This window comes from Vicugna pacos, chromosome 12 (assembly GCF_048564905.1).
Source record: "Vicugna pacos chromosome 12, VicPac4, whole genome shotgun sequence".
Classification (NCBI taxonomy): domain Eukaryota; kingdom Metazoa; phylum Chordata; class Mammalia; order Artiodactyla; family Camelidae; genus Vicugna; species Vicugna pacos.
Window position 1 is genome coordinate 29,105,471 of NC_132998.1, and position 24,490 is coordinate 29,129,960.

The 24,490-nt window shown below is 45.0% G+C and overlaps 1 protein-coding gene across 3 annotated transcripts in view; it reads right to left on the minus strand.

The window, feature by feature from the left end:
* The window catches only part of STAB2 (stabilin 2), a 133,352-nt gene that overhangs the window by 76,667 nt on the left and 32,195 nt on the right, over positions 1-24,490 (minus strand). For 2 of the 3 annotated variants that reach the window (XM_072973107.1, XM_072973106.1), the window contains exons 1-9: positions 16,916-17,014; positions 13,080-13,133; positions 12,737-12,817; positions 10,322-10,474; positions 8,431-8,493; positions 5,473-5,559; positions 4,638-4,724; positions 3,401-3,512; positions 807-987 (exon numbers count right to left, since the gene is read on the minus strand). In XM_072973107.1, the coding sequence (XP_072829208.1) occupies positions 807-987; positions 3,401-3,512; positions 4,638-4,724; positions 5,473-5,559; positions 8,431-8,493; positions 10,322-10,474; positions 12,737-12,817; positions 13,080-13,133; positions 16,916-16,954 (857 nt within the window). In that variant the 5' untranslated portion in view covers positions 16,955-17,014. Of the gene's footprint in view, positions 1-806; positions 988-3,400; positions 3,513-4,637; positions 4,725-5,472; positions 5,560-8,430; positions 8,494-10,321; positions 10,475-12,736; positions 12,818-13,079; positions 13,134-16,915; positions 17,042-17,165; positions 17,223-17,788; positions 17,933-19,876; positions 20,027-21,232; positions 21,316-22,396; positions 22,531-24,490 lie in introns of those variants that run through there. The other variant, XM_006205893.4, reaches the window with a different exon arrangement.

A 24,490-nucleotide genomic window follows, 5' to 3' on the forward strand; every position in this document is an offset into this window, starting at 1 on the left:
GAAGATGCATTTCTATTGTACCACCGCAGAAGGGCACAGTCAGTCTCTGCCGCATGCCACCTGCAGACCAGAGGGGGAGACAGACCTTGAACAGATAAGCAAATAAGCAGGGAATGACACATTAAGAAAAGTGCTGCAAAAATAAGGCCAAGAATTCCACATGTTTACCTGCATTTCTCAGGATTTTTTTTTTTTTGCATGGTTACTGCCTTTGAACTAGATATTTCTAGAGAAGAAAATCTCCTCTGACATTTCCCCTCCAAGCCCACTGCATATGTTAGACAGGATTAAGAAAACAAATGGCGATCCAGGGAGCAGAGACCCTATTTCCTGTAAGATGCCTTTAACAGGGCAGTTATTATTCATGGCCTTGAAGGTAAAGCCATTTTTAAACGGTTGGAAAGTTGGCGGGCAAACTTTCATTTCCTTCACGTGAGTGATGATAATAATTGTAGTTTCCACGACTGAACACCTATGATGTGCTCGCCCCGGTGCTGGGTACATTGGTATTCAGTTTTTCTAATCTCCATTACTGCCCTGCTAGGTAGGCAGCATTGTCCTTACTGTACTGATGAGGAGAGTGAGGCTCAGAGAGGTTAAGTAACTGCCCAAGGTCACACAGCTGGTATGTCTCAAAGCAGGGAGTGTTGCAACTTGGCCCCAGCTCAGTCTGAAGTTTTCTCCACAAAAGCCACGTTGGCAGCCTCAACTGACAAAAGACTTCAGACATGGGTTAGGTCTGTCTATAGGTAACACAGTGGCCATGGGTGGTTAATGGCGGCACCCCCCCATCCCCAAAAGCCTACCTTGCTGTCCCATTGCTGAATTCACAGGTGGCATGAATGTGACAGAACTGCATGTAGGGCCCGCAGGCTGAGGTCTGCTTGTGGCAGAACCTCCCAGTGGAGCCGCCCCTGCAAGTGCCGGCGAGGCAGGTCCCGTCACTGTCAATCCTGTTGTCACAGGTTCCAAAAATGCACAGACATTCTGAAAGGGAAGGACGAGGGACATTCAGGGCATGGAGGACAAGCTCAGCAGTGGGGCTCAGGAGTCATGGAGGACAGGGTCCTCCCCGCTACTCACTCCTGTCAGAGGAGAATCTGGAGCTGAGCCCGGGAAGGCTCTGGACACTATTTCTCAGCGCCTTTCCCCGTGTGTTGGGGACAACCCTCAGTGAGAAGAGCTTGGTCTCCGGGCTGCTTCACAGGTCTGTATGTGGGGTACAGGGGCGAGGGTGGCTTGTGGTGGTGTGAAGGAGGCCAAGGGGCTCAATTTTCATCTACTTCGTGGTAGGAGAGTTTAGTCTGGAAACTTCTCACCTTTTCATGAAGACATTCTGGACTAAAGAGAAGTGATTTCTCCTGCCAGCACAGCCTCTGTTGTGTGGCTTACATACTTGTTCTTCACTCTCTAACACAGCAAACCAGTGATAACCCACGGCCAGTATCTGCACACTGACCTTGCTCTAGCCTTGGGCCAGCCTTTAACTTCTATCCTCTTATTAACAGTCACCAGCCTCAGAGGAAGGTTCTTTTATCACCCCCATTTTCCAGAGTAGGAAACTGAGGCCCAGAGAGGTGAAACAAATTGCCTAACCTGTCAAACTGGTAAGCTCCCAAACAGGGACTTGAACTCAGGCCTTCAAATTCCACAAGTAACACTGGCATTTCCACCGGCCTGTTAACCATCTGAAACTTCAGCTGCTAACTTTGCTTTTGATTACAAGTATTTAAAAACTGCAACGTGAGCCAGCTTATCAGAGGCAGGTTCCTCTGTACACAGGAGTAAAAACAACACTCTGGAGATTCTCAAATGCAGGTGGTAAGGAGTTGGGGGCTAGAGTATGACTGGAAACAACAGAATCTGGTTTTGCCCCAGAAAGAGCTGACAAGAGAGGAATTAATGGGGTGGGGGGCTTGGAACCAACATCCAGGAAAGAGAAACAGTGAGGGAGGGTGGGGCTGGAAAAGCACAGCTGGATTTAAAACAAAAAAGACCTTTCATAGACTTCTAAGCAAGTCAGTTTGCAAGGAAGACGACCCCAGAACAAATCAGAGGATCCCCTGCATGAGATGTGGGCAGCCCCAGACCTGGACCAGAGGTGCTGGAGCAGGAAACCTACCTCTCCGGCCCCCGCTGTGGCACTCTGGCCTTGCAAAAATGCCAATGTCATCAGGCTTTGGAATAAACCGCTATTTTTTTTTTCCTTGGAAACCTTATTTGGTGAAAAGAGCACTGGACTAGGATCGGCAGCCTTGATTCTGCTGGGCTCTGGTGTCCCATCTGTCTTGAGAGGTAGTTGTGCAGGTCAGATGAAGTCAGAGAGGAGAAGCATGGTGTGTTATGAGAGGAGTTAGCAGTGATAGTAATAAGAATGGCTTCATTTACTGATTACTTGCTAGGTGTCTGCTCTGGACTAAAGTTCTCAATTACAATCTAACTAAATCAACAGCCTGTGAAGTGGGTACCAGTATTGTCTTCACTCTACAAATGGGGAAACTGAGTTTCAGTGAGAGACTTTCTAAGGTCATACAGCCAGTAACTTGCAGAGTAGGGATTCAACTCCAGGTTGGTCTGACTCTACAGCAAGCTCTGATCTATTAATTTTTTTTTCCTATCAAATTCTAAGCTTAGATAAAGAAACAGATGTATATGTCTATCGATACACTTAAACATTCACACGATGTTATTTTTAAGAACATAATGTATTTTCTAAGATTATATAACTGCATGTTTTTCAGTGCCTAGTGCTGTGGAACTTTCTACATGTTCTATGAGCTTCTTGACATTTATGTCACTGAACTTAGAATAATAGCAACAGTAAAAATAATAGTGACAGTGGCCAGCATACTGGGAGCACATACTAGGTGACTGGCGCTGTTCTAGGCAAGTGCTTTCCACTTAAAACTAGTATTAACCTTACGAGGTAGTTACTACTGTTACCCCATTTTATAGATGAGGAAATTGAGGCCTAGGGAGGTGTAGTAACCAGCACAAGGTCACACATTTTGCAAAGGGAGGAGCTGATGGAAAAGGACTGCTTGAAAGATGGGGAGTGAGTCTGTTTCTTGGTACAGAACCCATGCTCACTTCAGGTACGTGGGGAAACCTTATGGGACTGGTTTTCAAAGCATGGTCTGGGCCAGCAGTGTAGGCACCCCAGGGGACTTGTTAGAAATGCAAATCCTCAGGTACCACCCAGGTCTGCTGTGGCACAAACTCTGTGAGTGGGGCCCAGCAGTGTGGTACGTGCTCCCATCTGGGATCCAAGTGCTTAAGAAACGCCTGGTGATGAGCGCATCCACCAAAGCCGAGGGGCACCCGATGCAGGCCTGCCCCGCCGGCTTGCTGCAGGGACCTCCACTAAGCATCAGAAGGTGGGTCTGGAAGCGACACTTACTTTTGTCACACTGAGGTCCGTATTTATCGGGGTCCGAGCAGAACTGACACTGGGAGCCTTGGAAGCCCTCCTGGCAGACGCAAGTCCCGTTGCCGTCGTGGCCGTCAGCGCACTGTGAGCAAAGGAAGGGCCCTGTCCATTAGGCCAACACAGGCCCTGGAAAGGAGTCCCAAACGCTTTCCTTTCCTGGCCTGCTTCTTTGCCTCAAATTTAATTCTGCCTTAAATGACTCTTTGGGACCCCTGTGGAAAGTGGAGTCATGGGCATTAGGTAGGAAGCAAAGACAGTGACATACGGGGGCCCTGAACCAGGATTCAGAGCTTTATGGGAAGTCATGGGGGCGGGGGTCACAATGGTGAACTAGAATGTCTAAACAATGCTTAAGGGATGGCCTGATCAGCCACTGGCCTTCAAAATGAAGGCCACCTTTCTCTCCAGATGCTCACGTGCTCGGCTCTGCAACTCCAAGCTGCAGTGTTTCTCTCTTCAATGTGAGCATCTTGCCCCACAGGTCCCTGGCTATTTCAAGGGTAGATTTGTATTGAGTGACATACATCAGAATTGGGCATGGGTCCTGACCTGACCACCTGCTACAGTAGTTAATTTGTACCAGCTTCGCTCCGTTCCCCTTGCCTGTGTGGTGTCCCCACCTGGTGGTCACACAGTTTTTCCTTCCCCTTGAAAGAGGCGTATTTTCAATGTGGATTTCTTAAGTGTGCAGATCTATAATTTCCTCTAGAAATTGCAGCCACTTTTGCCATTGCTTGTTTAGCTCTGGCCTCCAAGCTGGGACAGTTAAGTTTTGGCCCTTAGACTTCACTAGGTTTTGCAGATGGGTTAAAAAAAAAGCATTCACTGGGCAGTTTTATTTTTTTCTTTTTTAAAGAATCAAAATTTTGGCCCTAAAAAAAATCTTGGCGATCAATGCAGGCCAACCCTGCTATCTCCCATAGGAGGAATGTGGGAGCCTTGCTGAGTTGCTCAAGGTCATGCAGTCAGCACTAGGAAGGGAAATCAGAAGCAACATCACTGGACACCCAGCCCCCTGCCACTCCACCAGGCAAGACTCCTTTTCCTGCAAACACCTTCTGCTCTTTTAGCAACTGATCTGTTTCTTTTACTCCCTGGGATCAGTGATTGGCGTTGTATCATTTCTTGGTTTAGTGGTTTTAAATTATTTTTTCAACTTAACACAGGTCAACTTTGGCATTGGTGGAAAAGCCTCAGTCCTTATCACCTGTCCGTTCCCGGAGCACGGGTCTGAGAAGCCTCCTGGACACTGGTTGCAGTCGGGCCCATAGAAGCCTTTGCAGCACTTTGGTATCTGAAAAACAAAACACATGTCACCTTTTGAAATCCCAAGCAGAGGGCCAGTTCCTCAAAGGAAAGACATTCCACCTCCCATTATGATCATAAACAGCATCAGCCCCCTCCCTCCCTCACAAGTGTGACTTCTCCTCTGCAGACGCTGGCAGGGCTGTGCGCAGCCTGCTGCTCACCACAGATCTCCTGAGGGCCGACCCCGGTGGCCGGCTGTGGGACCATGAAAGCAAGACAGACAAAGGCTTGTGCCCATGGAGCCTGTGTTCTGTCTAGTCAGGGAAGAGACAATGAACTAGACAAAAATACGAAGATTTCTGGGAGTGGTAAGTGCTGGGAAGACAATCGTGGGGGCAGAGGCAGGGGAGATGGGGAGGCCACTTGACAGAGGCGGTGACAGTTGTATGGAGACTTGAAAGATGAATCAGCCCCCAGCAAACCTGGAAGAAAATTCCAAGTAGGGAATGGCCAAGGTGTACACTCTGAGGTGGGCATGAGGGCAAGAGACCAGCTGGAGACACTGCAGAGGGTGAGCTCTATATTAAGAGCAATAGGGAACCATGGGATGGATGGACACAGGGAGGGGTGACCTGGCTGCCAGGCAGAGGAGCCCCCGGCAGGAAGACACTGCCAAGGCCCCACAGGCAACCTGTGACCACATGGACTCTGGGGCCCAAGAGCTTCCCAGCCTGCTGGCTTCTGTTTGGGCCCTGGTGGCCTGGATGAGGACCCTGGCCACGCACATGCCTCACCTTCACAGTGGCGTTACAGTATCTGGCACAGCCACTCTTCAGGCTTCTGGTTCTGCCCGTGTAGACGCACTTGCGTGTGAAGAGTGTCTGGAAGAAAGCCGAGGAGAAAAGGCATTGCAGTTTGCATCCTGGGGTCCTCTGGGCATGACTGGGCTTCTGTACACACTAGACAGTCTACTTCCGTTCTGTCATCAGAGCCAGGAGAGAGCACTAGAGCACACAGCACACCCTCGTTAGGCCCTGTGTCCTTGTTGGAAGAACACAGAGCAGGGTTTACATGACATAGGGCACATGTCTCCCTCCCTCCCCTCAGGCCATGGCAGACACTGCTCACTGATCAGGGAACAGGGTCCTGTTCACTCCAGGACTGGCTTAGCCTCCCCCTCCAATTAGTAGTCATCCCTAACCTCCTCCTATATAGAAATTCTGGAGCTAGTAGAGTTTTCTCTACTTTGTGGAAAGATCCACCAAACAAAAGAGCAATAGTCTGAGATTTTCTTTAAGGTGTGGTGTCGGGGGAGAGGCAGATTTCCTTCCATTCTCTAATCCCTGAAGCCCAATTATTGATAACTACCGTTTACTGAGAAACTACTGGGGCCAGACACAGCACTCATATGAGGCCATCAATCTTCAATTCCATGTGGATATTTCTTATTCCCTTTTTTTTTTTTTACAGGTGAGGAAACAGAGGCCCAGACATGTTAAATCAGTTTTCAGAGGAATACTGCTAGTAAGTGGCAGATCGAGAGAATGGGTCCTAACGTCTACTAACTTTAGGATCTCAGGGGCAAGTCATGCAGCCTCTGTGGGGCTCAGCTGCCCTACCTGTGAAATGGGACAATAATGCTGATCTCAAGTTTCATCCTGAACATTTGGTCCCCAGCTCAAATTTCATGTTAGATACAAGTTGATGCTGAGGTACCCCTTCATCTTAGGCTCTTACTCAAGAAGAGAGCAATGAAAATGCTTCACAGGTAGTGAAATCCTAAAACCTTAGATGTATAAAGGAATTCTGAGGTCACTGAGGAAGGAATATTCAACCCTCTTGTTGGCTTCAGGTGAATTAACCAAGTATAGACCATGGGAGCCTGGGAGGGGCAGTTTGGGGGCTGTCTTGGCCCTGACCCGTGTGTCTCATTTTGTTTCTTTCCTTTCTCCCTCCACCTCCTCCCTTGGGTTGAGGCGATGTAGGATCATGGTCTGCCGGGTACCAGGCGAACCTTGTGTGAGGGATTTTATGCTTTCTCACCTCAGTTTCCAGATTACTCTGTGGTTATAATGACAACGTGTCTCCTTCAGAGATTTGATGCATGAAGCATTCAGGACAATGTCTGGCACACAGGAATGACTGATGCTAGTCACCATGTTTTCCTCTTGCCTCCTCCCTCTCTGTATCCCCTAGCTGACAGCATCCTGCAGGGCTCAGGCGGATGGCTTCATTGCGCAAAATAAATATTGGAACACCTGTGCCTGTTTCATTTTCATGCTTTTCTTTATGAAATGCTCCACAATAGGATTGAATTAAAGAGCTCATCACCTTCCCATGTGATCTATTCTAGTGCAGAATGAACTTTCTATCTGGGAAGTTCTTTCTTAGGATGAAGTTAGAGGCAGAAATTTCTATTATCTATTTTATCTGAGAACATTTTGCTTTTGCTACCAGTGGAGTACTTACTCGGCATATGAGTTACGGATTGTTGTACAACAGTCTGTTCTTTTTTAGATAGAGCTTCTCAAGACAAGAACAAAATGAAACAAAATCTTACTCATCTGTATGCCCCCTGAACCAGCTCTGTAATTCTCAATAGATGTGTTCAGAATTCAAACTTGACAAGGTTTTGATGGTCCCTACCACTTTCTTGGTATTTCTTATATTTCTCTCCAGAATGATGCTTGGGAAGAGCAGATACAAATGAAGGGCAGCAGAATATCCCTTACCCCCGCCCCAGGCATATGGATTATTTTGAGTAAAGGCACTTGAAAAATACAGATACAAAAAAAACAGTAACACTCTGAGCTCCCCTTTTCTTTCTGAAAACAGGGCGTAAAACCCCTATGTGAAGGGTGCCCTCCCTGTATCAAGAGAAAAGTGACATCTTGTCACCAGAGACAGGAGCTGAAGCAGAGAAAAATTTGTACAAACAGACCTTGTTAAAGTAACTCTTTTTCTTCCTTTAGAAGAATATAGGAAATTTACCTTCCCTGTACATTTTATTTTTTACTTTTTTCAGCTTTACTGATGTAATTTCATCTTAGATGAAACTTACACAGGTAACACTGTAAGTTTAAGACGTACAACACAGTGATAATGATTTGATGTAGGTGTATATTGTGAAATGATGATCAGTCAGTTTAGTCAACACACCATCACTTCCCTACACACTTTAGTTACTTTTCCACAGTTATCTGTCTTTGTTCAATCTACTATATACACACTTGGGTTTTGCTATTTCTCTGGGTCTTCATTCTCCAAGAGAGGCTCCTGTGTACGTGTAAAAATCTGTATGTTTTTCTCCTGTTAATTGGTCTTATGTCAACTTAATTCTCAGGCTCAGCCAGAGACCCCAAGAGGGTGGAGGTCAAGTGTTCCCTCTCTTACATAAACACCGGGTTTTACTTACGAGGGAAAATAGACAGGCAATGTTCACTGAGTGGCTATTTGACTTAGGCATCGTGCTTGGGTTTTTATCTATGCTAATCCTGCTGTTGCTATTATTTGCAGGTAAGAAAATTAGAGTAAAAATGTCAAGCAACTTACCTTGGATAAACGCGCAAGGATTCAAATACAGATCTGTGGGTTGTCTTTTTACCTCCCCTCGTAGATTGGAGGCTAAGAGCTAACCTGATACTATCCCAGTTGGAGTGAGTATCTTTTAAGAAGGAAGGTAGAAAGGATGAGAAACCACACCAGTGGGGTTGCTCGGGAGATGTGTGCTTCCCAGAAGCTGTCACACTCACCGTGGGCTCCGAGTTGGCAGGACATTTGCTCAAATATGCAAGAGAACAGCTCACACAAGTGCCCTAGAAGGAAGGACCATGGGTCAGTACAGGCGTTGCCATAAGAGGGAGCACAGACCCCCTGTCTCGTTCATGCTCCTCCCTGTGAAGGGGGCTCCACTAGCATAACCCTCTTGGCCTCTCTCCCCGCCCCCTACTGCCTCCTCCCCAGAGATGGAGTGAAGTCCCTGTGAGGGGGAGGGGGCGGTTTAGAAGGAGCCAAGCCTGCTCAGAGCAGCCCCTTCTTCATCCTCTTTCAGGGTCAGACTAGCCACAGGCTTCTGGTTGACCCTCTGCTGTGTAGAGAGGCATCTTCCCTTGAGAAGACACTACAGTTGCTCACCTGTGCCAGGGAGGAAGTATTAGCGCTAGCTACACACTTAAGCCCCTGTTCTCCAATTCACTTAGCAGTAACGAGGCTGAACACCAAATCTCTGCCTTTCAGTCTCCTGGGCTTCTTCCTCCAACAGTTCTGAGTTCAGGAGGAAGGAAGGAGTGTGTTTCTCCAAATCTCTCCAGATCCATTCTCTGACCTTCTCCAATGGGCGCTGTGCTCCAGCAGCTAAACCTTGAAGGTTGGTCTCCAGGGCTCCCTCACCAGTTCTCACCTGGTCTTGGTCAATGTGAGGCACCAGTAGGATACTGGTGGGTAGGAGGAGAGCCAGGTCAAGGTGTTTCTTCCCTGCTCCCTCTCTGCTCGGGCACCAGCCCTGCAGCTCCTGATGGATATCTCTTTTTCCATTCCTCCCACTCTCACTGGGCTCAGATAACTCCAACCCCTCTCCACCCTTGACTGGGGTGGTAATGGTTTCTTGCCATTGCCTCTTCTTGGATGCCCCAGCATCACTTGCTTGTATCCTCAGCCCTGCCCGACCCCTCTGTAGTAGCTTCTTCATTCAAGTCTCTTTGATGAACCATTGGGATAAATTCTGTTTCCTGCAGGGATGTTAACTAGTACAGATTGTTATTAATTAAGCCTCTAAAATTCAAACATACATGCCCAAAGGCTGCTATGGGTTCAGCCTGGTGAAAACTGAGGCTTCTAGACGGTACCATCTGCTCCCATTGTTTACTGGCCCTCCGTATTTTCCAGACAATGCATTTATACTTTTAATAGGCCTAATCAAAAATCACTGTAAACCACACAGAGCAGACTCATTTGACTTTAAACCCAGAGAAAATAGTAAAAGACTTCATTCTAAGGCAGCTATTGGGAAGTCCTTTTCCTTATTTAATTAAAATTCTTTGTGATGCAGCTCCAACCCACATCTTGATTGCTTGGGAAGACGGGGAGTAAGTTCTTGAACAACTTGCGGAAAAGACTCAATAGGAGTCAGTAATTAGACTTGTTCGCCCCAAGCAGCTGCCGTTCGGGTTAAGGGCGGGAAGTCTGTGGAGGGACGAGGGTGGTCCTAACTCCCTGCCTTGTTTCAGGGTTGCTCTGTTCCAGGTTGTTTGAAAGCTTGTTGAAATTTGGGGTGCTCCGATGAAAAGTGGCTGAGCCAAAAAGCTGCAGTGGAAACATGAGACCTTGGTTTTGGACTTCTGGCCTCCACAACTGTGAGCAGATACATTTTTGGTGCTTTAAGTCATTTAGTTTGTGATAACTTACATTGGCAGCTCTAGAAACTAATATACCAGGGTAGCATCTATCAGTGTGGAAACTCCCCCAGGGACTTGGGTTCACATCTGATGAGACAGGACCTCAGGCCCCCCAGCCTCTTCATGAAGAGAGAAATGCCTTCAGAAGCAGGCTCCTGTGGTGAAACTCAGCTCCCTCAGAACTGAGGAGAGCAGCATCTGCTCTGCAGGGGCTCTCCAGTGTCCTTATTTATTTTCCTAGTTTGCTTACCAATTTCAGCTCTCTCTTTGCTTCATCACATCGGTGGGGCAGGATTGGGACAATGGAAGGAGGAATGAGGACCCCAGTCAGTGTGTAAATTCGACCATTTTTGGCAACAACCTCAATTTCTTCCATTGTCACATCATTTGCTAGAATTCGTCCCTGAAAGGAAGCAATGACATGTTTCATCTTTCTGCACAGTGGGAACGCCAGCAAGCCCCAGGCAGATCTGAATAATGGCGACCTCTTAAAAGAGGCTTCAACTTCACTGAACCTTCGCCTGAGTGGAAGATTGCTATTAGAAGGGCTTGGCTGACAGGGAAAGATAAATCTGTTGATTGAATTCATGATTGATTCCTGGCAAGAATGTCCTTACAGGTGCCAGACCAGGGAACAGGTGTAACTATTCTAGCTCAGTGATATATATTGCTATGAGACCTTGGGCAAATGGTTTTACCTCTCTGTGGGGAAATGGGGATCCCACATACATTTATTGGCCTCATATTAGACTCTACATTAGTTCCTGGGGAGACATCAGTGAACAACCCCATACAAGTTCCTGCTTACGTTGTAGGGGAGGGAGCAAAAGATGAACAAATTAGCAGAGAATTCCGAGCTCTACTCTGCCCCCCAGACCTCTTCCACCTGCAGTGTCAATGGCAGCTCCATCCTTCTGGTGGCCCCAGTCAGAAGCTCAAGAGTCACCTTTGGCTTCCTGTCTCTTCACTCCCTATCCAATCCATCAGCAAATTCTGTTGATCTACTTAAAATACCTTTAGAATTCAACCACTTCTTACCATGTCTCTGCTACTACCCTGCTCTGAGTCACCAACATTCTATTTTTTTAATTAAAAAAATTTTATACAATTTTTAAAGGTTACTTTCCAATTATAGTTGTTTCAAAATATTGACTATATTTCCCATGTTGTCCAATACATCCTTTTAGCTTATCTTACACCCAACAGTTTATACCTCCTCTCCTATTCCTTCACCCCATGTTGCCCCTCCCCCAACTAGTCACCATCACTCTCTGAGTTATTGCAATCGTCCCCTAACCAGTCTCCCCAAATGCACAGCTGATCATGCCATCCCACTGCTCAAAACCCTCTAATGGCTTTTTCTCTCATTCAAAGTAAGAGGCAACATCCTTGCCCTGAGTTCTTGGCCACATGTGACTTGACCACACCTCTGCTTCTCCTTCTTATCACCCTGACCTCCTCACCTCTCTCCCCCTTTCCTCCCTCTGTTCTGGCCACGAGGCCCTTGCTGTGCCTCAACCAGGTCAGCACGCTCTCTGCTTCCTGCCTTTGCAATTGCCGTTTCCTCTCTCTGGAATGTTTTCTGCTTGTTTTGTTTAAATGGAAGTACTGAGACTTGAACCCAGGACCTTGTGCATGCTAAGCATGTGCTCTACAACTAAGCTTTACCCACTCCCTGGAATGCTCTTTCCCCAGGTAGTTACATTGCTTGCTCCTTCATTTCCATCAGGTCCTTGTTCGTATATTTTCTTCTCCGTGAGGATCTCTCAGACCTTTATCTCAGACATCAGCCCCCATACCCACTTCCTATTCCCCCGCCTTGCTTGGCTATTTTTCACTTTAGCACTTACTACTCTCTAATATATGATTTACTTTACTTACTTGTTTTATTGTCTATCCTCCTATTTACTAGAATGAAAGTTCTGTGCAACCAGGGACTTCGGTCTGTTTGCTCACTGATCTACCTTCAGGACCTACAATGGTGTCTGGCACATACTTGGCACTCAATAGAAATTTGTTGAAAGGATGAGGGGGCACTGCCACCACTATTAGCAGTGAATCAACAGGAGATATAATCTCTATGCTGCCAGATTTCTGTTGATATTACAACCCTGGGGAGTTAGCTAAATAGTATTACCTTCTTTGAGTTTCTTAAGTAAGTCATGTTCCCTCCCATCTCAGGGCCTTTGCACTTGCTCTCTCTTTTGTCTAGAACCCTCTCCTACTCATCTCTGCACAAGTTCAACCTACTTATCCTCTGAAGCTTGGCCAAAGCATCATCTCCTGAATGAGGACTTCTAGATCCCCAGACTTGCTCAGTCTCCTCCTGCTGTGAGCTCTCACAGTCCTCTTAACTTCCTCTTGGTGGCACTTCTTACTATTGTAATTAAATAATTAACTGGTCGCTAAGTAGTTGTTTAAAGTCTGTTTTCCTTGCTGGGATGCAAGCCTGTCTTTTTCACTGCTTTATCCTCAGCTTCTAGTTCAGGGTCTCACACATATAGTTGCTCAGCAAATATTTGCTGAAAGACATAACAAAGGAATGAAATAATAAAAGATTTTAAACCTGTAGGTGAGTGTCAAGGTCGGGTAACCCAATGAACAATCACAAGCAGAGAAAAAAATGCATATGAGCAATGACACCAGTGGTAGAATTTTCACTTACGTTGTCGGTTGTGTTAAACTGTATAATCTGGTTGGCCATGCTCCTAATGTGAGGGGTCGAAACGAGGGTGGCCACTTCAAGCTGCAAGGACAAGAGGACAAGTGACAGAGAGCAACACACAAAGTCCCCCTGGGAAAAAATGGTCTGAAAGCTTATGAAATGAATGATGGGAGCTTTGATGTCATGAGTTTTTGTGGCTTTGAAGATTTCTTTGATATTGGGCTCATTTACTGCTAAGCATGTGCTCAAAGCTACAGATAAGGAACAACGGTCACACATTCTCTAGCACATTTCAGATACCTTGAAAGCAGGGGAAAAAATAGGGCAGGAAACTGAGGCTGACCTGGGTAAATGGGACAATGTGGTATCTGACGAGTTCCAGAAGTTTCCGAGATCCCTGCAAAGAAATCAAAATACTTCTTCAGTCATTGAGGAAAAGACCGATTTCACTCTCTTGTGCAAACTTCCTCAAATGACTTTGGACGCTTAGTCAAGGAAAATAAGTGACCCCTAATCTCCTTATTGGAAGTCCAGAGTGAGAAAAACCCCATCCTCCAAATAGCTAACATTCACTGAATTTTTACTTTGTGCCAGGAGATGTTTGGAAAACACTGTATGCCCATCTCTTTTAATCCTCCAACAACCCTGTGAGCTAGGGATGCTATTGACTCATTTTATGTGTGATAACACTGAGTTTTAAAGCCATGTCCAAGGTCATGACATTAACTGAAGATGTAAGCCGAAGAATTAACACAGGCTCTTGGTCTCTGCTCCACACCTCTCTGAATGGCTAAGGCTACATCCTGGATTTTCTAAGACAGCCTCAGTTAATGATTCTGTTTCACTCTGTCTATAAATAACTGTGTACTCGTCAGACCATGTACTGGTTTTTTAGGACTATGCAGTCAGTCCTTGTTAGGAATATCTGGCCAGGATCTTTTCTCCTGCATTCTCATGGTACACGCTCATCTTTCCTTCAAGGTCCTTTCCAAGATTTCTCATGCTTCAGAAAACTGAAGCAGCAGTGGAGGGAAAAAGAAAGTCTTGGGACTTGAAGCAGGATGGGAACCCACAGGGGAGCCTTGGAGAGAAGCTATCGGGGTGAGGAGTACAGGGACCACCCTCTTTGTGGAAAGAAGGCAGCGGGGTTTGCTGCAGCGTGTCTGCAGTCTCCCAGTTGAGTCAGAGCTGGGGCTCACGAGCTGCGAAGCCCTTGAGTTCTGCTACTTAAGTGGCATAGCCATAGGCGCTCTGTCTTGGAAAGGTAAAGGATCACAAATCGAGATAATAATAACCTCCAAGAGACTGACCATTCTAAGGACATGTTCCAACAGCACGAAGTCCCAGGCTGAAAGAAAGCCCTGCCAAAACTGAGTCCCTTTCACCCAGACCCTTCTCTGCATTTGGCGTTGGTCCCCAAGCCCAGGGAATTACCTATAAACAGAGTGACCACATATCCTAATTGTCAAGTACAACCCTGGTTTATTCCTATCATCCTGGAAGCCCCATTCATCTTAAAAGTGTCCTGGTGTGGACAATAAATTGTTAAGGCCCCATGACTACAAGTCAATGGCATTATGTGCAGGGCAGGGTTACCAATCAGAACACTGAAGTTGATTGCCAGGTGGCCAGCCCTGGAAGTGATGCTTTCTGAAGCCCTGGTTCTGTTACTAGGTCACCTTGAGCAAGTCAGTTAGCCTCTGTGCATTAACTCCTCTTTGCAGCTCCTTTATGGTACCCAGAAGTAAGGACTTGAAGGTAGAACCAATGCCATTATAACCTTGGATGCTCAATGGCAGAAGGGGTGGGAAAAACTGTGAACCACTGGAAAATGTCAGATCAAAGTAGACTGCAAACTCCTAGAAGGCAGGAACTGGGTCTGTCTGCCTTATTAATCATTGTGTCCCCACTCAGCATAGTATGGGGCACATGGCAGGCCCTGTATAAATATTTGTGCCAGTAAGTTAAAAGGATGAGGGGAGGAGTCCTGGGAAGGACACCGAGCTGGACCTTGAGAACCTGAGTTTAACGCTGGTTCTGCTTCTGCTAAGCAAGCCACTTAGCCCCTGTAGCCGGCTTGATATGGACTCCTTCCAGCCCTCTGATTCTCTAGCAAAGACTTTATCAACAGGATAATCCACTTCTAAAGCCTCAAGAATTAACTGGTGTTGGATCCTTTTTCTAAGAAACAGAAGAATGAAAGGGATAAAGGAATTGATCAGCATCCCTCTGCCACTGCATGTGCCTGCCACCTTCTCTGGCCAGGGGCCATCATTCAGTTAGACTTAATCCAGTACCGCTCAGATCAACAGGATGAGCTCACAGGTGTGGCTGTTGATAAGCCTTATCAGTGTAGTGCATTCTTTCCACTGAGGACATTCACTTCCTACCTGCTGTTTTAGGTGAAAACAAACAACAACAACAAAAACCAAGCCTTTTGGTGCCAGAGACAGAAAGGCAGAGTTTTTCAACCACATTGTGACTATGACCTTGAACTCTGTAAATTCACCTCCCTTTGTTCCATTTTACTTGCAAGGTCTTTGTGAGTCTCTTGCTCCCTCTGCTTTGATTTCTATCTAGTTCAGTAATGAAGTCATAAACTGGGGCTTGTAGTCAGCAGCCACAGTCTTTGCAGGGATGGGATGGTTCAGTACTGAAATTTTGCTTCAGGGAGAAGCAAAAAGATACACTGGAAAGAAACATGGCATTCCCAAACTACTCTTCTAGTAACCTGTTGAGAAGTCCTTTGTTATCATTTTTAAAATACCTGAATCAAATTAGAAGCTATATGCTCAGAGAGGCCATATAACCTCAGAATCTTAATGATTTCCTAGGGGAGCAACACTACTTCTTTGGCTTTAAAATTGTGAGTGTGAGTTCAGAAGAGAGGAATACTACTTTTTCTGCAATAACTAGGTTTCAGGAACCTTGAATGTGAAACATATTTGTAAAATAACACCCTATTTTAAAAGCACTGGGAGATCTAGCTTTTTAAATGGAAACCTGTAGCAAATCTTTTAATAAAATCTATCTGTAGTGTAAGAGATTACCTTCTGACTTATCTCCTCGATACCTAAATTTTTAATCCCAAGTATTCTGAATGAAAGATATCCTTGTAGGTGCCTGAAAAGTATTCTAGAAAGGGATGATCCATGTGAACCTCTAAATCATTTAGGAAACACGTTTCTGAGTGTCAAAAGCAGCATGACCTGGGATCCCTGAGTTAGAAAGTTGGTGCTTACCAAAATGTCTATCTTCAGGCCTCATTCCAGTACCATTAAGTCAGAATGTTTGGAATGAGCTTCTGGAATCTGTGTGCTTAACAAGCTCCATGGGTAATTCTTATGTATACTAAAGTTTGGGAATCCCACTCTAAGAGATTCAGACTCCCAATTCTGTATAATCCATACTGATCTACATGAGGTCATAGGCAGTCTTGCCTCATTGCCAAGATGGTGGCATGACCTCAGGGTGCTGGAAGAAAGCCTGTGGCCAATTCCACTATTTGAGTTTCTAATGAAAAAAAAAAAAACAAAACCCATAATTAGCTATCCTTTTCAGTTTAAGTTTGTTATTTTTGGGAGAGGAAACACATTAAATGGTTTCAGTCATTTATACCCTAGTGTGAAGGAATACAAAATCTCCTCCCTCAAGAAAAATGTGAGAGAATTGAAGTCTAATGGTATACAAGGAGAGGGTTATTGTGGAGACAGATGAAAGCTATAGAAAGGAAAGTCTGAAATGCCTAAAACTAACTTTTATTCCTTTTAAGTTTAGCTTAGACCTAGCCCAGTACGGCCTATGTTAGGCTTCGTTTTCTGGATGGTTTTAGAGTTGTCGGACACTTAAGACAGTGATTTTGCTACTGGGAAATATTAGAAGAGCCCGGACAAATCAAGCCCACCATTTAGATCTGGGTTTTGCAAGTAGATTTTATTTCCTGTGCCCAGTCTGACTGGCTGGCCTTATAGCTGCTTGGAACTCTACTGAAGAGATCGGAGCCACATCTAGGCTTAGTTCCAGAGTACTGTGATTAATGATGTCTGCCTTGGTTGTGGAAGGGAAGGTGGTGATACATGTGCTACTTATTTGTCATCCCTAGTTTAGAAAAGACTATATGGACACAGACTGAAGGAGTGATGCTGATAGGACACAATTAGAGTAAGTAGGGTACAATACCTCTGAAGAAAGGAGATAATCGAGAGTGCCATCCTTCATATCATTCAGTGCTTCATTACTTGGAACAAAAATGGTGTACGGGCCACCAACAGCATCCTCATCTAAGACATGTCCCACGTTGGTTTCCTGCATTGGAGAAATGAAAATTTCTACCTGAAGCTATCTGAAGTAATAGATATATAATCAGTACCTCTGCCTGCCAATTTTATAAAGGCTTAGACATAAAACATTTTTCATGAACAGTACATACCTCTAACAAAGATCTGAACTTGCTGTATCTTGGTTGTAGCATTGTCATTATGGTTTGCTAAAAAGAGATATTTTGCTTAAAAATCATTAAAAAACATGGTTTAGGAAATAAACATGCTAATATTAAAAGACTGATGACTGAGTTTACACGTATGTGTAGAGAGCAATAAAAGGAACTGGTGGACCACAAGACATTGTACAGAAGTTTCCTGCCATTATTTAAACAGTAGTTGAGATCTGCATGTTCTGAAATAGTCTTTGGCCCTCAAACAGAGCAGAGGGAATGAACTTTCTTGCAGTGAGGACTGCCCTCTTCCATAAAGCATGAGGGAGAAATTTTCTTGACAACTAGGCACTGGTCTGAGTTGTCAGGTGTGGCTATAAAAGAGGTCACATCATCAACATCCTTCTTAACCCTACTGCATGCTTTTCTTTCTCTATGCAGAGGTGCCCAGAATTCTACTGAAAACAGATATTATCCTGTCTTCCCCATGGTTGGAGACCTAGGACAAATGAAAGACGAGCACATAGTGACAGCATGTGTTTTCTTCTTGGGCGTGACTCTCTGTGGGGGACAGAGGAGGATGGATTTGAGTTGACCGCACTTTCACTGAAATATCTCACCTCAGTATTGCTCTCAAATGTGGGTGCCACCCTGTCCATGGCTCTGTCGAGAATGTGCAGGAGCCCGTTGGAAGCGACTATGTTCCCCTGTATAATTTTTACCTTCCTTTTGCCTCCATAGAGTTTAAGCTTTAGTTGATTGTCCTAAAACACCAAGGAAAAACAAAACCAAGTTAATGTGTGCCCTTGAAAAATGGAGCACTGGCTTAGAAGTCCTGAATCCTTGGGTTCTGCCATGTATTGGCCATGTAATCTTAGATAAGTCACTTAACCTAAAACAGGGACAATGATACTATCTGCTCAATTGAGTTCACAGGCCTTTCATTACAATCAAATGAGATAACAGATGAAATCACTACCGACTATCAGTGATTGTTAAATGTGAATCAGGCATAAGTCTCTCCCAATAGACTGCAAGCTACAGAAAGGCCAAACACTATTCAATTTATTGTAAATTTATCACCTACTTCAGTGTTTTATACAGAAAAGTCACACAATAGAAAGTATTTGTTGAATAAACAGATAAATGAATGAATGCATGTCCTTGTAAGAAAGGAAGCCACCTCTTCCTCTGTCCATCTATTCATCCTCACACACAGTACAACACAATGGTTAAGGATATAGGCTTTGGGATCAGGCAGACCTGCTTTTTTTTTTTAACTTTTTTTTTATTGATTTATAATAATTTTACAATGTCGTGTCAAATTCCAGTGTAGAGCACAATTTTTCAGTTATACATGAACATGTATATATATTCATTGTCACATTTTTTTCTCTGTGAGCTACCACAAGAGCTTGTATATATTTCCCTGTGCTATACAGTATAATCTTGTTTATCTATTCTACAATTTTGAAATCCCAGTCTCTCTCTTCCCACCCCCTGCCCCCTTGGCAACCACAAGTTTATATTCTATGTCTGTGAGTCTATTTCTGTTTTGTATTTATGCTTTTTTTTTTCAGATTCCACATATGAGCAATCTCATATGGTATTTTTCTTTCTCTTTCTGGCTAACTTCACTTAGAATGACATTCTCCAGGAGCATCCACGTTGCTGCAAATGGCGTTATGTTGTCGGTTTTTATGGCTGAGTAGTATTCCATTGTATAAATATACCGCATCTTCTTTATCCAGTCGTCTGTTGATGGACATTTAGGCTGTTTCCATGTCTTGGCTATTGTAAATAGGCTGCTATGAACATTGGGGTGCAGGTGTCATCCTGAAGTAGGGTTCCTTCTGAATATATGCCCAGGAGCGGGATTCCTGGGTCATGTGGTAAGTCTATTCCTAGTCTTTTGAGGAATCTCCATACTGTTTTCCACAGTGGCTGCACCAAACTGCATTCCCACCAGCAGTGAAGGAGGGTTCCCTTTTCTCCACAGCCTCTCCAGCAGGCAGACCTGCTTTTGAATCCTGGCTCTGGTCCTTACTTTGTGACCTCTGTTTTCCCACAGGAAAAACCTTCACGAGTTGTTGTGAGCTTTAAATACTATAAATGCAGATTTACCCCAGTACTTTGCATGTGGTAAGTACTCATTAATCTATCAACTACTGATATTTGGTGAAATACAACAGTATAGCCCTCCCACTCTCTCCCACTCTGTTGATTATGTGCCCTTCAGCCCTGTAAAGTCTTAAAAAGAGTTAATTTGAGGAAGAAGAGGAAGGTCGTTTTATTTAAAAACAAAACAGAATTCATGGCATTAGGAGAGATGGAATGTTGAGTTGGGGAGGATGGATAAACAATCCATTTCCTTTCCTACAAGGAGTGCTGATGTGGCTTTTGTGCTGATGCTTCCAGGAAACAGGTTTACTGTAAAGTTTCTCTTTCCTGCTGGCTGGCAGCTGAATGATGGTTGCCTTGAAAACTAACTCAGACTGTAGCAGAATCACTTTATAATCCCCTTTCCGTAATAGTCCGCCCCCGCCTATGTGACCCTGTCCCATGCTGCTCTCTCCACTTTTCCCTACATAGGCAAGTGCTCTGACAAAGGAGCAAAGAAGTGCTTCATAACCTTTCACAACCCGCGACACCAAGAGAGAGCCTGCTGTGGCCACTGACTCATGGGAGGGAAAGTCAGAAACCCTTACCTTATCACCACTGAAGATTTCCCCTGCCTTTCCGGTCAAGGTGTAGAATGTGTCTGTGTTACTCATTTGCTCTGTGTTCATCTGCCCAGCAATTATGTGGAGTTTCACAAAGTACTGAGCAGCTTCGTTATCCATCAACAGCTCCTTAATCTGAGAAAAGAAAGCTGGTTCCTTCTGTCTCTGCCATCATTTGACAGGGAAAATGAGGTTCATGATTCATGACTTGTTCAGCATCAAAGACATCAAAGCTAGTACATCCTAAGTTGAGTTTGGGCTCTTTGGGACACAGATGGCTTTCCTGGAGCACAGATGACAAGGCCCTAAAGTGGGCAGAAATCTGGGGAGTGGGAGATGAGGCACAGTGTACTCGTAAACCACGGGAGGTGCTCTAGCAGGGGACAGGTCATTCTGGGGAGAGCAGAACGCTGGGGGTAGGAGGACTAAGGAAGGTAGCAGGTGCTGAGGAATCAATCATCTCGAGCCCAGGAAGCAGATGGGAATGAAATACGAAGTTACGTGAAAAGAGCCGGTAGAGTGGACCAATGGAGTTTTGAATAGCAAAATTAAGATTTTTGAAATCCACCGGACCAAATCTACATTGTGTCAATATTCTATTGTCATCAACAGAAACTTTTCTTAACTCTGTGTAAATTCAATCTGTATATTAATCAAGAGACCACAGGCAAGGTGTCCAGCCCAGACGCTTTCAATACTTATCAGTTCTCCTTAACAGGAGAGATGTGAATGCATCTCTGAAGATTAATGACAGATTAGTCTTGGACAGATGAATGGTAGTGGCCTATTAGGGTGAGACAGCCTGAAACTTACTGGGTGTTAATTTAATGCAGCAAAAATTGGATTTAGATAAACCAATTTGATACAAAGCAATGTGTCTACTACCTACATTAAACTAAATCTAATTATTGCACTGATATCATCATGATGCGACACCTCTACCGGGCATATGTATTTCATTTCTATTGGCTGACATTATCTTGGACAATATCTGCTCACAATGAAGACTACTAAGGCTAAGACTACTAAACCCTTGAGGGATAGTGACCAGAAGGGGGCCCTGGGGGTGTTGTAGGGAGCTAGAAATGGTCTTGCCAGATACACAAGTACATGCACTTTGTGACAGTTCATTGAGTTGTGGATTTACAATCTGTATACTATCTGTAAGAATGTTATATTTTGCTAAAAAACATTTACAAAAATTTGCCATCCTTACCATCAGTAGGTTTATTTTTAATGGGAGTTTCCCACTTTAAATAAAGAGGATACTGTCTACTAAGGTTTTTTTTTTTTGCATTAGTCCCTATTCATAAAATAAATAATGTTATTTTAAATACTTACATTGAATCCTTTCAGTCCCTTGTCTGTTGGCAACAGCACGGTAAACATTCCCAGGTTACTTAGTGGCCAGGCATATACTTTGTCTTAGGAATCAAAATACACAAAGAAAGAAAACACCAAATGGGTCAGTGGTACATGAGGAACAAAATCAAGCAATGGCCCTTGTGGTCCATTTAGACCCTCTGACTCCCAAGCTTCTCTGTTGTAACTGCTATGTGCAGGCCTCAGCGAACAGGGAAGCTAAGAACATGAGGCACCATGACATATGGCCCCCAAACATCCCTCACAACTGTGTGATTTCCCCCTGCAGCCGCAGTCTTAGCTCAAAGATACCCTGGGATGAGAGGTTCCGTGAGGGTCATGTGACAAAATCCTCAGACAGTCCCTGCCCCTGTGCCCAACTTTCCAAGCTCTCACCACCTCCGTGAGCAAAGATGCAGCCTTTGCTCCATCGAAGGCCAGAAGAGCCTCACGCTTGGTTTAACACTCTGGTGTGGCCTTTGTGAAATGCTTAATCATTTTTGAACAAAGGACTCTTGCCTTTTTCATTTTGCAATGGGCCCTGCAAGTTTTGTAGCTGGTCTTGTTTCCATGCCCCTGGTGAGGATGAGACAGCTTGGATGGGCTCTGTGCTATCACACAAGAAGCAATGTATCCCAGCATCTCATAAATTAGGCAGATGAAAGGGTGACTGGAATTTGTCTAGGGAAATCTTCGAGGGTCCAGCCTGTGAAGGACATTGTCACCCCTGTCTGCTCTCACTTGCTATTTTAACAGCACGTAGAAGAAGGAAGGAGAGCCCTGAGGCATGCCAGTAATGCCTGATCCCCTGTGGGGTGTCTTGCAAAGAGCAGGACATCTGCGTTGGATACACGTTAAGATTTATGCTGAAAACACAGCACTGACCCATGCAGAGCACTTCTCTGCCCAGAACCCTGTCCTCAGCTGTTGCACTGGTGGATCTCTTGGCACTAAGTCCTGTCTCCTTGGAACAGCTGCCTGTCCTTTTCCTCCCATCTGCATGGCCCCTTCTCAAAGGGCTGATTCCAAGAGACAAAACTTGCCTAGCCTGCACACCCCTTTTTGAATGATTGTGTCTTGCTGATGCCCTTGCCTGTAAGAGGGCAGCCCTCTCTGTGGAAGTCTGCACCCGTGGCTGCGTACCCAGGAGCGAGATGAAAGAGGTCAGCCTTCCTTGCCATTTTCCTCTGGGTTCAGTGTTTAATTCTCTGAGTCGCTCCATGATGTTTCCGTAACACGTTGAGCCATCACCTGTGTAACCTTTCCTGCAAGTGCATCTACAGAGAGAGTGAGAGCACATTTTCAGGGTCTCAAAGCCATACAGAATGTTGAGATCACACAGTCCAAATCCCTCATTGTGCAGATGGGAAAAACGCTGCCCAGAGTGGAATGGAACAAGGCCAGGAGAGGAGAGGCACAAACACCAGTGAACATGCCCAGTGCAGTGCCCGACACAGAGCAGCCCCAAAGAAATGGATATTCAATAAATGACGTGTGTATACGCGAACACTGGATATCTCCATATGCTCTTTGTCTCAGTACTTTTTCAAAGTATGAGCAAGAGACCATGTATATCAGAAGCCCTCAGAGCACTTATTGCACATGTTCGGTCTAGGCTCCCACTGCAGAACCACTGAGTCAGCATAAACTGCTGCAGCCAGCCTCAAGCAAAGATTCAGAGCCATGGATCTGCTTGGAAGATTCCTCCCCTTCCTTCCTGAGATTTCTGCTTAATTGCCCCCTCTTTAGGGAAACCTTCCTTGATTTTCCACCCTCTCCAACACTAGATTGGGCCCCCCTTGGTGTGCTTGTAGCTCATGGGACCCTGTAGCTCTTCTCTGCAGCACCGGTCCCGGTTGTAATTTTATCCCAACCTGTGTGGTTATTTGATTAAGATCTGCTTCCCCATCTAATTTGAGAAGCATGAGGACAAGGTCTGTGTGTGTATTCATTCACTCTTATAACCCCAAGATCTGGTATAGGGCTTGGTCAACAGCAGCTACTTAATAGTTGTAAAATAAGTGGTAACTGAGTTAAAAGAACTATATCAACAGTGAAAACAACAGAATCCTATGCAATAGTTTAGGTTCATAAAAGACAAAGAGTGTTAAAGAGGTAGTTAAGATGCACTAGCAGTGATGTGCTGGTAGATGTTAAAGAATCAGGGAGGAAAAATAGCCCTAATTTGCAGTATTTGCCAATTTCCATGGTTCATATTCTCACCTTGGCCAATTACAAACTACCATGACACTAAACAGTAGACAAAATTCCTGAAAATTTAATCATCAACTCTTACGAATCGGTAAGCCCTGGCTCTGGCAAACCACCGCTACCTGGAAAAGACTGGTTGACAGCTGGCTGAAACTGGTAAGATGCTTAGGAAGGTGACATTCACCAGCAGCCTGGAGATAAGTGAAGAACCAAACATAAGACAGGAGGAGAGCATTTCAGAGAGGAGAGATGCAGGGATGCTGTGGTCATGCATACTACAAGCAGGGCTCATGTTTAGGAGAAGATTCCAAAGAACAATTCTACACTCACTAATTCACTTGTGTTTCTAAACCAGTCCCATTGCAAACATGTATTTTCAACAAGTTGGTTGAACAAATGTTTCAGGGTCTCCTCACCCCTTGCTTGGATCGCTGCGATGACTCCCTAACTGGTTTTTCTGCCCTTAGTTTTCCTCCCCTCAGATCAGTCTATCACACAAGCCCTGAATGGTCTCTCCCAAAGAGAAATCTGATATTTGTGCTTAAGACTCTCAGGGACCCCTTTTGTCTACAGGATACAGTGTAAGGGCTTAGCATACGTGCAAGGCTTCAAAGTGGGGGGCTCTCACTTATGTCTCCTTCCTTGCAAATTCCAGCAACACCAAACTGATTTTTTCTAGATTGCTGTGCACTCCTCTGGCTATGTGACCTGCTCTAGGCAGCCTTATTTGACCTCCTCACTCGACCCCGACAGGAGCATTCTGTTGGCACCTCCACCACAACCCTTCTCACCAAAATGACCTCCTGATGTGTTGTCCCCTCCGCTCGCTGGGAAGCTCTTGTAGAACCTGTATCCCATCTTACTTCTCATTCTATCCCACCCAGCACTTGGGTCAGTGCCTCATCGTTGAGTTGATTATTTTCTAAATATCTACTTAATTTTAGGAACTGAGCTACATAAGAGGCCTATAAAAAGGATGATAACAGATACTCTTCACTTTTAGCATCTCACATACTGGAGAAAGAC